The sequence below is a fragment of the Candoia aspera genome, chromosome 6, assembly GCF_035149785.1.
Source record: "Candoia aspera isolate rCanAsp1 chromosome 6, rCanAsp1.hap2, whole genome shotgun sequence".
Lineage (NCBI taxonomy): Eukaryota > Metazoa > Chordata > Lepidosauria > Squamata > Boidae > Candoia > Candoia aspera.
This window is the reverse complement of record NC_086158.1, coordinates 47296999-47310350: the sequence shown is the minus strand read 5'-3', so window position 1 is coordinate 47310350 and position 13352 is coordinate 47296999. Positions and strand designations below refer to the sequence as shown.

Genomic DNA, 13352 nt, shown 5'->3' with positions numbered 1-13352 from the left:
GTCTTCCAATGATATAACCATTCCCATTGTAACTGAATGCACCCACCTTGCTGCTGGTCATCCTCTTCTCTTTCCTTCCACCCTTCCCAGCATTACAGATTTCTTAAGAGAGCTAGATCTTTGCACAATGTGTCGAAGTATAACTTGAGCCTGGTCATTTCTACCTCAAGTGAGAACTCTGGATTGACCTGTTCTATGATCTATTTGATTGTTTTCTCAGTAATCCATGGTGTTCTCAGGAGTCCTCTCCAACGCCAAAGTTCAAAAGCATCAATACTCTTTTCTGCTTCTCCTAATTCCAAATTTGGCTTTTATAAATTATAATGGGGAAAACCATTGTCTTCACAATTTTGATATTTGTAGGTATAGATATATCACAGTGTCTGAGTCTCTTTTGCTGGGGTTTCACTGCTCCCCTACCAAGTGCAGCATATTTCTTGGTTCCTTTGCTGTTGACAGTTAGTCCCTAAAAGGCAGAAGCTATCCACCACTTCAATATCTTCATTGTCAGTTCTAAGGCTGGTTGTAGTACTCGTTGTCATTTGTTTGGTCTTCTTCATATACAATCTTAGTTCCCCCTCTTTTTTCTTTTCTGTGCTTGACTTTCATTACTAGACTTTCCAGATTATTTGCATCTTCCGCTACCACAGTAATATCATCACCATAATGCAGGCTATTTCTTCCTCCAACTTTAAAACGACACTCATCTTCTACCAATCCAGCCTGCCTCAAATATATAGTCAATTTAGTTGAGTATCCCAGCTCAAAATATAAATAACTCCAAGTACAGTACTAATGTGCATTTTGTCACTAGTTTCTGCTCCCCTTTATTATTGATTTGCATGTCAGGAAACCAAAGAAGTTTTGCAAAATTCACACAAAACCTTACTTACCTCTTTCCTAAAACTATGCAAAAACCCATCAAAACCACCATTTTAAAGAAATCCCTTAACTGAAGTTACAGCCTTAATTCTGAAGCAAATTCATTCCAAAATGAACCCTGAATAACACTGTATGGTACTGTATATAATATTTGCTCCCATTCAATTTCATGATCAAATAATCCATGGCTACATGATCAATGTCTTTTTCAAATTATTACTTCAATAAACTCAGATGACAATTGTGTCACTTAATGGTGAACACCTGAATGAAATCAATGGTTGTTTTATGGCCGCTTGCATTACCATTTAAAACATCCAAGACCTGTAGCTTCCATGGTATTAGATTATAAAAAAAAAAACTATGCTGGCTAAGGATCATGAGATGTACAATCTAACAAGTTTGAACATTATCAGACTATTGTTAGGTCAATACAGAGTGAATTGGAAATGGTAATTCCATCTATGAAATCTGGATGTGAAGAAATACTGTTTGCCTCATGAAAATGGAAAGAGGAAGGCACTATCATATTTCAGAAGTTTGCCATTTCTGTCCGTATTTTCCCTTTCCCAGGCCTCCTTGCCTTGTTAGGTGAAAAAAGGACCTCCGTTTATATCATGAAAAACACAAACAGTGGTATCCAGTATTTATTGTCTTAACATTTTTTATCATAATAAAAATAGTAGACAGAAGGGGAAGATGTTTTCAGTGAGCCTAACTGCAGTGATTATCATTCAGTTTCTGGGGCAGCGGGGGAGGAGGTAAGGGAATGCATAGATCCTAAGGTATTGATTTCCACATGTGCTACTGGGACAGAGGATATGGACAGGGGAAACCTACCTCTGCTATGCAGGTTAAGATAATCAGGCAGAGCTTGCCACTGTGGAGCCGGTGTTCATCTGCAAATGAATGTCAACAGGTCCCATATGAGCCACCATTCCTTAATATGTGAAAAGGCCAATACACAAATCAGAAATCACAGAAACCAATAGGCACAACAGAGCAAGAAGTGACGCAACATGGTTCTTCAACTGCACATTCAAAGATACCTGGGGTCCCACACTAATAACAAGGATTTTGTTATTTTTGTTTTTAATCCTGGAGCTACTGTATCTCCTTTTTTCAGTCTTCAGCACTAATACTTTCCACTGTTACAGAGATGATGATTCTCCTGACCATCAAATAGTAGTCAGCATTGCTGCTTGCCCTATACTGTAGCAAGTTCTCAAAGACACTCCCCCCCAAATGAATCCTGGTTTAATAAAACAGGGATTGCATGATTTTCACGCACTTTCACACGGCTCTTTAGCTTTATTCTTCCTGTTGAGGAACCAGACTACCAACCTGCATTAACCATAACTTCCTTAGTTGGCCTTAGTTTAGTGCAGTATCTGAATCATCTCTATGAGTACGTGTGACTGTAAAGCTGTATAGAGGTACGTTTAAATACAGGTAACAAACCTGACCTCAACTGATGACACTTGAAAAACAAGCTAAAATGCTCCTTTTCCAGGACACAGCAGCCCTAGAGAACTGCAATTCTTTAGGGTCTTGTTATCTTTTTACTGCAAAATTGAGAGACTTATTGCTCAGGTGCTACAGTTAAGTCTCGTCCTTGAGGATTACACGGCAAACATTACTCCTTTGTGCCAAGCATTTGACTTTAGATTACTGCAGTTACATACTAGTGAAGTATTTATTTAACAGCATTCTACTGGCTACGGAACTGCTGTAAGCAGAGCAATGCTTCGTGCTTTAGCGCTGAAACAGCTTTCTGGTCTTGACAAGTCTTAGCTGCATTATAAAATGGCACAGGTCCCCTGAGATAGATGCCAGTTTGGGCCCTGTGTTACAGGTGAGGAGAAACACATAGTGAAGCCAATTCTATGTAGTTACATATTTGGCTAAGATTTGCTTGTTCTCACTCCCAAACAAAGGAAAAGTAGGACTGTTAAAAACAGAAAACGCCAACATGAGAATAGTAATTAGAGGATTTGTTATAAAATACTGGTCACGCTGAACACTTAAAAGAAATGAACTAAGCATCAATTCTGAAAACTCCAAATCCATTGTGGCAGATAATCAGTCACTCCCACTATAGCAAACAGCATTCAACATTTCCATTCAATTATAGGTCAGGAAGGGTGCCTGGAACCATTACCATACTCCTAGTGAAAAGAAAAGACACAGCAGAACTTATGAGCATTCTACATTTAAACAGGGGGAAAATGAAAACTTTCATATTGAAAATGAAATGAACCCATGATTTACTGTTATAACACACTGCAGAACTTACTGTTACAACACATACTATATAGAGAAAAAATGTACTACATGATGTTTAATGTCTTCATGCATAGTTATCCAAACTGCAATGCAAATGTAAAAGAAACTGTATAATGCTACCTTGATAAGTTTGGGGACCCACATCTATTTCTATCATTTAATACAATGGTGTAGTTTGTACATAACATAAATCAGGATTGGTTTAACCTAACTCTGGTTTATCAGAATGTCCAAAAACTCATGGTTAACTTTCCAGAAATAAAGTTCAGTTTGAAGCTATGATTTGAGCTATGATTCTCATTTTGATGACACAGCATCACAAATCACAAAATCCTGGTATGGTTTTATACCTAGATCACCAGTTCATGATGCTGTAAAGGAAAAACAACCCAAATGCAAACAATTAAAGAAATGCGCTTCAAGCCGACCCGCCCTCATTTACTTTCTCCTTCCATCTCATCCTTCTTGGCAATGATTCTTTTTCATGACCATTCATGTACTTTTCATCTCAAAGCACAAGGCAGAGATGGGGACCGGACCTCAAATGCAAAACAGAAAGCACCACAAAAGACCCATTTCAAGGAAAAGTAGATGGTGATACTCTAAAAAAATATCCCCAAGCATATACAGTCACTTCTTCTTAAAAACTACCTCAATTAGTGACTGTTTGCAAATCCAACAGTACTAAACAGTAATAAAAAAATCATTTTCCAACCAATGTGTGCACTTGCGACCAAATTTCTGTGCCTGAACAACACATACCAGAGTGAGAGTAATGCTAGCGTTGCTGCACGAGAGAATTTTATCTAAAGGAGACAGCAGCAACCAGCGATCTTTGCAGCATCTCTCTCTCTCTCTCTCTCTCTGTCACATGGTTCACTTAGTGACCATTTTGCTTAACAACAAAGTTGCTGAACAAGAAGTGGGTGTACCCTACATAAAAATTCACCATTTATTCTTCCATGAAAATGTGTCTTGCAAAACAGAAACAGACATGTATAAATCCCACTAAAAATGCTGACACAGAATATCCACAAATACAGCCCCAAGGGAAAAACACACAGACAGACATCCCCCAAAAGACATAAAAGGCAAAATGCGTTGCATACGTACATACATGTGCATAGACAAACACATACATTAATATAGATTGTGTGTGTGTATATACTGTGTGTGTGCGTGTGTTTGTGTGTGTGTGTATATAAAAAGACATGCACATGCGCATACAGAAATACTGGGTACTGACTGAAGAGATGAAGTAAAAACAACTCAAGAATTGAGCTCTTTACTTGTCTGAAGGACTACCCACCTTATTCAACGAATGATCAAAATAATGCATGAATGCAGCCAACATAACATAAAACTGCAAGTTAGCCTGTGCATGTTTGTGCACATGCCATTATGGCTCACCCAGCTGCAGTGATAGCAGAATGCACAGCTATCCATGAGTGAACCACCATCATCCAATATGATACTTTTTGTAGAAAGCCAAAACTTTTAAATTCAAGCCAAACCTTGATACAGCCTTCTTGTACCAACTCACAACAAGCCAACTTTGCTAGCTAGGAAGCATCACATGTCTGTGTTCTGAAGAGTACATAATGTTTATTCTCAGCTCAGAGTTCTGTTTTATGTAGTATTCCCTTTGGGGTGTTTTCAGAAATGCAGTGCTATATACCCTCCCTATCCTCTGCATTCTTAGATATAATTTTCAGCTGTTTCATATCTGTGGAAGAACATGCTGAGTCTCTCCAACTCCCCAAAAGTACAGATTTTCTTCTTCTATGTTTGGTTTTCCTCCCCTTCAACATCAGAGCTCCTTGATCTCTTATAATTGTCATCTGGCAATAAGAAATCAGTTCATTCTGTCAGTCTGAAGACGTTTACTATCCACGAGGAATCTAGTTAGATTTCTTGTATGCGGCCAAGGTAGTAATAAGCCTTTCTTTCCCCCAATTCATTTCAGAAATATAAAGCTGTATCAATAGCACTGCCTACCTTTGGTATCCTGCATGACAATAGAGCTGTACTTTAAGAAGGTTATCAGCAGGTTGCTTGTCTGCACGTCAGCATCCAAGGGCAGCTCCACAGTGCTTATGACTAGGAAAAGCCAGAGAAGGTTTGCTCATCAGCAGAACCAAATCATTTTGAAATCCCTCCTAATGGAGGTATAGCAACATGTCTCCCCTATGGCAGTATTCAATATTACAGGTACTTTTCTTCATTCTAACAATGGTTTGTGACATCAGGCACAGCCACTGTAGATTACCAATCTGGGGACAAGAAAAAACAGAGCAACATTGCCACCCCAACCAGCACACCGTGCAACAGGATCACTCCCAACAGAAATGCCCGAATAAAGTATATAATGCAAAGTCCAGTTTCTCTTGGACAGGGATTTTGTTATGGTTGTTCCTTGGCATTTGGGAAGTTATTTATTATTTTGTAATATTTATGTTGTTCTGTTTAGTTTTTAAAGTTATTATTGGTCTGGAGGTCTGGAGGTTGCTCAGAATCAGACATGATTAGAGCAGCATAAGCCCAGCAAAATAAGTAAACAAATATTAAAATATCTTTTTATCCAGGTGTGGACCAAACTTAGGGAAGAGATGAAGTCCAGTATCACTTCCTTTCTCTTCCCAGTTGCCCATTTATCTGACAACTAGGTTTATATGCAAGTAATGAAACCAAATGACAAAACTCTTTTCTCCCAAATTAGCACACATGATATATCAAAATATACCCATTACCCCTCAAGGATTGTTAAGAACTGAATTGTCCTACTGCTTCTTCAAACTCAATCAACATGGATCCTATAAGATTCCCCCCCCCACACACACACACAAACACACACCAGCCTCAAAATCCAACTTCTTCTCTCCATCTAATGGTCACTACAGATTTTTTTTTTCAGGATACTCTTGGGCTGAAGAATTGTTTTCAAGCCCTTAAGATAAAATGGCTATGTATTATTGCAAGCCGAGTGTGTTTTCTGCTTTCATGTCTGAGATACCAAAGGACAATCATGAGCATAATTAAGTATTTGAGATAGGTAAATTCAATAACAAATCTTTTCCATCACATCAGAACAGGGAAGAAAGCTGTTCTTATCAGTGTCAGTAAAGCCTGAAACTCAGCAACACTGCCCAACTTCAGAAGCACTCAACCTTCCAATAGTAGCCCTACTACACTCAGAGTAGTTATTATGCATCCGACAGCTATAATAGGCCTTTCTGGTGTTCTATGATGCACACACAGTGAATGAATTACTTAACATCACCAAGCACATTCAGCATTTAAGATACCATGGTGACAAGTACCTTATACAATTTTTGTAACAACAGAAAAAGGTGGGTCATTTGTCTCTTTTATCCTTAATCACTATGGAGAAACTTGCTACCTATCTTATCTTAATCCTGTGCCAAGAATAGATGCTACTGTATTTGTGGGACTGCCTGTCACCAACTATTTCTGTCTATCCCACACATTCTCATAGGACAGGTATGCTCCAGGTCCCCTCCCTGAGGCAATGTCAACTGATGGGACCTAGGAGGTATGGTTTTTCTGTGACAGCACCTGCCCTTTGGCATAATCACACACACACACACACACACACACAGACAAGATTAGTGTGGCCCCAACTTTGTTAGCCTTCCTGAAAGCTTTAAAACCCTGGTTTCTCCCGCAGGCCAGGATGACATATGAGCCCATCTTCTGGGAGATGATACATGTGTTAGTTAACCCAGGCTGTATGTTGTCTGATATGTTGGTTATGGATTTTGTTTTTTTCTTTTGTGTATGTGCATGTATGTACATATGTACGTGTGTGTGTGTGCATGTGCGTGTTGTAATTATTGTTTTCTGTTTGGTTTTTACTTGCCAAGTGCCACCTGGAGTTGCGGTTACACAAGTTGGGTGGCAATATAAATTTTCTAAATAAATAAATATTAACTTGAAACATTAGAAGAGTGTTCAATGTATAGTACAAATCAGGAGCAGAGTAACTGATCTAAGAATGCAAGTTTGTTTTGCAAAATCCAGCATTTGTTAAAGTACTCAGGACTGCAAGTACTCTGGGCTACATGCTTCAAGAGATAAACTGGCCTTTGACTTTGAAACAGTCGTATCTAATATGAACTGTAAGTCAAAGTATTGCTTTATTCCTAAACTGGCTTTTTTGTGACAGAATATGAGTTGGGATAACCCTGGCATGCTATTTTAAAAGAATTAAATACTGGGGAGCAAGAAAATGTGGACACATTCCTTGGGCCATTGGAAGAACGGAAAAGGGATGAAAACCATAAGTAGACCCAGGTCTGTATTGATCAGGCCAAAATAAGAATTCCTTTTATAAAGTTAATTAATCTCCAGGAATTGGGAAAGTAGCACTCTCTGTGCATATCTACAACAGTTTGGATTTGTCTATGTAAATTACAAAATGAGGGAAAAAAGAGAGTTGAAGGTAAGCACACAAATTTTGCCTGCTGCATTAAAAATGTGTGTGGGCAGACGCATTTGCAATGAATAATCTGAAAGAAGCTTAAGCAGCTCTCAACCCTTAGCATCATATAGAATACATACACAGAGAGGTAGAAGACACAATTGTTTTCTAAAAAACCTTAGGTTTTTGATATCCATGGCAACGAAGAATTTATCTTTCAGAGAAGAATACTCTTCTACTAGGATACCAGAGTGACCTTAATAGCAGCTATTACAGGGTAAGACTCAGTTCTCACCCAGATGCTTATAAAGTTTTATTGAAATACATCATATTTTTCCATTAAGATATTTGTAACACATAAAGCAGTCAACACCTGCAGGGCAACTATGCAAGTGGATACAGACAACTGATCCTATTATCTAGGATTGGCACCCACAACTTCATGTACACAACCATGTATTTGCCTCCTGCCTAAGGGCAATGTCCTATCTCATAAAAAGAACAGTCACAGAGAAGTTCTCATTTGGGACCAATTTATGGTCAAGCCAGTTAAAACCATGGCTCTGTAATTCATTCCCAGTAATGTAGGGTTCCAGGATCTTTAGAGCCTTATGCTTTTTCTGCGTGAAAAGGCCACTTGTTGCCCTGCCTAGAGTATAGAAATGCAATGAGCATCCACAGAAAATAGACAGAACAGCTCACCATCAGAGGAAGGCGGTGTGGTTCCAAGTGGAGTAACGGGTGTAGTCGGAACTGGGCTTACTGGCATTGCCACTAAACCAATTTCAGGATGGCTCTGGGAATTAAACATATATCCAGATAAATTTATATTCTGTGACACTGGTATTACCTTAAGTATCCTTCAGTGCAATTTCACCCTGTTCCTGATGTTGCAGCTATTTTTCTTCCACTGTCGTACCATACCTACAACCCTTGCTAGAATCTGTCATATTGTTTCCACGCATATAAGAAATTACTGAAAAACATGTCTCTTAACATCTTCTCCTTACAACAGTTGCTATGAAAGCAATATTTTCTTCCCTCTTCTTCTGTTCCCTCTCTTAATATATTCCTGATTAAAGAGTAAGTCAATGCATCATGTTGCTACCCTGCTGCTTAACCCAGGTGTTTCAGGAGAACACACAGCTATACAAATATTATTACTGTTACCTCTTCTGCCCACCTGCTTCTACTAGTCCTCTCTACATTTCATCTCAGCCAGAAGCTCCCCATCTAATTGCTGATTTAACTGTAGGGTTCCATTTGTAATATTGTCATCCATAAAAACAGGCAAGAATTCAGATCAGCATACCGTTCTATTTTATATTCAGCAGTGAAATAATGAAGTCTGTTTCACAGAGTACCTTTCATATCAACATATCTCCAAATGTTCTCTCAGCAGCAAGCAGATTTGAAATGCGTTTTGGAACTACCAATCTGTTTTTTAATTGTACAATATTTCATGCAAGTTCACACAGGGGCATGATGTGGCAGAAATCTTGAAAGCTTGGTTTATTAATGGACTCTTCATTAGCACATCTTCTAAGGATTAACTATCATTTTCTCAATTTTTGAAATTAACCTCTGAGGCTAACTTTGAAATAAACTGTTCTTTGAAAATAATACACACAAATGACTCTATTTCCATAGCCTAACTACTTGGGTTCTATTATAATCAGGTTTTATAACTCTTGTTCCAGCTAAGTATAACAGCACCACCTAGCACAAGATACTGGTGTGGCAATTCTGAAATTTAAGCTTGTACAAATTGCAGTAATTCCTGTATTGTTCAACTGAAAAAGCATTAACCCAACATGGACCCTGTTTAGCACTGCTCTAAAATATACAGGTTATACAAAGGTGAATAAACTGAACAAAGCAACTCTCATACATAAATTATTATCCTCATCACAGCTATGGTCCCAACATCAAACAAAAACATGTATGTAAACTATGCACATCTTTATACTAGATTTATTATTTATGATACCAAGTTTCTTTTTAAAATGACACAGTAAAGCCTTGAAATATTTATTTTGAGCAACGCAGGTACACCAACAGCTTGATTAAATTCTGATTCTATTCAGACAAATTTAAACCAGATTTAAACCAGTATTCACCACATACAAACAACAGCATTTAAAAGCACTTAAGAACAAAGAATGGTAGAGATAGAATTAAAAACCCTATTTTTTGCAAGCTTCTACAAACTCTGCACAAATAAAAGAAAAATACTGGAAATTGAATGTAATTTTCAAACAACTTTAGGTGTAGGAAAAGGTATTGTATAGTTCTAGATTCCAATCAGCTGAGAGATTCCTCTCGAGTCTAAATGATCACCACAATGTTATTCTTGGTCCAGCTTAGGGAGAATTCTCTTTGCTCCAGGTCTAATTATCTTCCCTATAGGTAAGCCTCTTCCTAAGCAATCTGACCTGATGAATTTAGAAAGGGGGGGGGGGGAAAGCACCATTCTGTACAGCACTGATGCATTGCACAGCACAGCACACATGCTGGCCAAATGAATGGATATATTCAAAACAGACTCAAACTTATTTCTTGATTCAGTAATTGATCGTGATATTTATTTATTAGATTTATATCCTACCTTTTGTACAGGAGCTCAAAGCAATATACTGAGTGCTCCTTTCTCCTTCCCCCCCCCCCAATAGAGCTGTGGGATAGTTTGAACTAAGCCAGAGTGACTGGCCAAAACGCACTCACTGACCTTCCATAGCTGAAGGGGGACTAGAACCTAAGCCTTGTGGTGCCACTCCAATACTTCAATCACTAGACTATGCTGGTTCTCCCATCCTATGTTGGGGTTCAGAGCTGTCTAGGTACTTGATCAGCCTCCTGTCTTCTTTGGGTGGGAGAGGGGTGAACAGGAATGAGGAACAGAATAGAATGCTTTAATGTTCCAATTAAAAGGAACATGTGTTCCATCTTCCAAATCAAAACACAAGCAAGTTACTGAGTTCAAACACAGCACTTGACCAAATACACACACAGGATGAGTTTAAATCTCTGTTAGAGCAGCTACCTCCAAAGTCCTGAGCTATTTTGCAACTGAGATTCTACAGACATCCTCATACAAAAGTGAATTGTACTGCACCTGTGCCAATACAGTGATAAAGTTTCGATTCAAGTGAACAGCTTCATAAAGAGCCAATAGGATAGCTTCATTAGTTCTACAAAAAGAACACAAGAGAAACACATTTATTGCAGTAATGAAACTTCTTAGAATACTTTGCCAAGTTACACCAATGGGAAGAGATAATTTTGGACACTCAGATTAACAAAACAGAAGAACCCACAAATCAGAAACCTAGATCATTTCAGAGTGTTTTCTCATATTTATTATAATGTTTATAAGCCATTTGCTGTAGAACTTTATTATTGTGGTTTTTGTAAGAAGTAGTCTTTAGAAGGTAAATAACACTTAAGAGATACAGTACAATACAATAAAACTAGGTAGCATTATGAATAGATCAATTAAAATAATCTTGTTCTTAAATAAATAGGAGTATTTTATGTAATACATTAATTTGTGCTTAGAAGAAAGCAGCTCAGAATTAATGCATTTTATATACAGTAGGCAGTACTGACATTGGAAATGACTTCAGAAAGCTGTAACAATATGGAGGAAATCAGTATGAAAGTCCTGTCCTTCATGCTTACCAACATTTCAGAACTTGATGCCCAGACCATTTTTGGTTTTATAAACCAATCAACACTTTGAATTGAAATCAGCAACACACTGACAACTAGTGCATTTGATACAGAACTGATGACATATGTTCCATTCACCCTGTTCCCATCAACATCTCGGCATACTATATATCAAATTTCTGGATCATCTTCAGAGGCAGCAACCACACAGAATGCATTACCAAAGTCTAACCTCAAAATTCCAGAAATGTTGATATTTAGAAAAGAAAATGAAACGGAAAGATTGTTCATCCAAGAGGCAATAAGGCCTTAAAGATCAGATTCGAATTTCCTATGTATTCAGTTATATTTGGGGTTGCTGGATTAGGGCGACTGCCTCTTTTTTCATGCAGACTCAAGAACTATACAGCACATAGATACACGTCTCCAGGCTAAAAATAGGTGCATGTAATGAATTTGGCTAGCACAGAAAGATAAGGATTTTGTTCTGTTACTTTGGGCTTACCAAAATTCATACATTTCTTCATGGAATGGAAAAGACATGAGATTTTATCATTCTGAACTCACAAGAACACTGTTCTGACAGATCCATCTCTCTACTTGTGACTAGAGCAGGGTAAGGGATAGGACCTGGTTCAAAAATTGGTTCACTTCCCATATCCTTGGTGGAAAGGGTAAGATGGTAAGGGTGGTAAACCTGCATCCACCAAACAATTTATTACATACTGTGATTGCACAAGCTGATAAGAATCCATTTAAAGCATAAGGTGGTGATCTAATCCTATCCATATCTGGCTTTTCTAAAATCACTGTCATTTCAAATTCAGTGCTTTTTATCTACAAAATTTAAGATTATAACCACAGATGTTCCAGGCTTTCAACAAGACCTTTAACATTTAATTATCTTAAATAGGTCCACCAGTCTATGTTGTATGGATGCAGGAGTGGCAAGTGGCAGTCAAGCAAGACTTCTTTGCCACCACCACATTATATGTCAGAAAATCAGCTCTCATCTGTCTTTTATCATCCTCACAGTGAGCTTTTGTTAATTGCATTCTAGCCATTAACCCTCATTTTTCACAATCTTCAGCTCAAAATACCAAGAAAATGTCTTAGTTCTATAGTGTCCTAGATTTAGCTTCCAAGGTTTTTAGGTACTGAATACTTTGGTTAGTTTGTCTGAATTTAAGCCTGAATAATGCTCCTGCTCCAGAATAATGCTAACCCACTATCCTGTGCATTACAATTCTACTTTCTAGTTGTTCACTGCATTTCCAATGAATAAGAGCAGAAAAACTGCTTAAACAAATTCAGAATGCAAATGCAGCATCTGCTAGTTCACTCATATTCTAGATGGCATTTATGTTATTATCTCCAGTATTGGTTGCTGAGCTAGTACTATTTTAAAAACATAAAGTAAGAGAAGATTAAGTGCCAGTTCTAGTAAGCAATAAATTATGTTTTAGACTTCTAAATCAAAGAGTTAAATTTGTCATCTGATGGATGTACTTACTGGACTGAGATTTTTTCATCAGCATCAGCAATAAACATACTGCCCACCTATGGAAAGAAGTAGTATTGCATAGCTTTAGGATACACTGAAGTCTTCCACTAAGCTATCTGATCCAAAGGGCTAAAAGTAATAGAGATGCTTTGTATTTTCTACAGAGTCAGAATTTAAGCCCATTATAACATCTACAGAAACATTTTAGATCTCCTCTTGCAAATCTTGGACCGGGCTCCTTGCATGGCAAGCACTGACTGACAACACATAGTCACTGATTTCTTACCATATTAGTCAAGGCTGAGAAAAATCCACTCTGATGTTCTTCTTCTTTGTCTCTGTACTGTCTGAACAAGAACAGCAGTGGCAGATAAAGCAACAGAAGTTGCCATGAGCATCATACACAGCAAGCAAAATCTGTTCTTTTTATTACGAAATAAGCATTTTTTTTAAAAATCCAAGGTCCTCCAAATGATGTCTGAGTTTATTTTAAAGGAAAGAAATAGCATCTGCTGCCAATGGGAAATACAAAAACTTTGCCTTTCTAACAAGATTGATAAGGAAAGA

The 13352-nt window shown here is 37.8% G+C and overlaps 1 protein-coding gene across 3 annotated transcripts in view; it reads right to left on the bottom strand.

Annotated features, from left to right (window-relative positions):
- Nucleotides 1–13352, bottom strand: part of ARMH3 (armadillo like helical domain containing 3) — a 137350-nt gene that overhangs the window by 108097 nt on the left and 15901 nt on the right. For all 3 annotated transcript variants that reach the window (XR_010068199.1, XM_063307038.1, XM_063307037.1), the window contains exons 11-16: nucleotides 13072–13132; nucleotides 12795–12841; nucleotides 10725–10800; nucleotides 8312–8405; nucleotides 5167–5268; nucleotides 1723–1781 (exon numbers count right to left, since the gene is read on the bottom strand). Coding sequence is in view for 2 of the 3 variants with exons in the window: in XM_063307038.1 (XP_063163108.1) it covers nucleotides 1723–1781; nucleotides 5167–5268; nucleotides 8312–8405; nucleotides 10725–10800; nucleotides 12795–12841; nucleotides 13072–13132 (439 nt within the window). In the remaining variant the exon portion in view is untranslated. The remainder of the gene's footprint in view (nucleotides 1–1722; nucleotides 1782–5166; nucleotides 5269–8311; nucleotides 8406–10724; nucleotides 10801–12794; nucleotides 12842–13071; nucleotides 13133–13352) is intronic.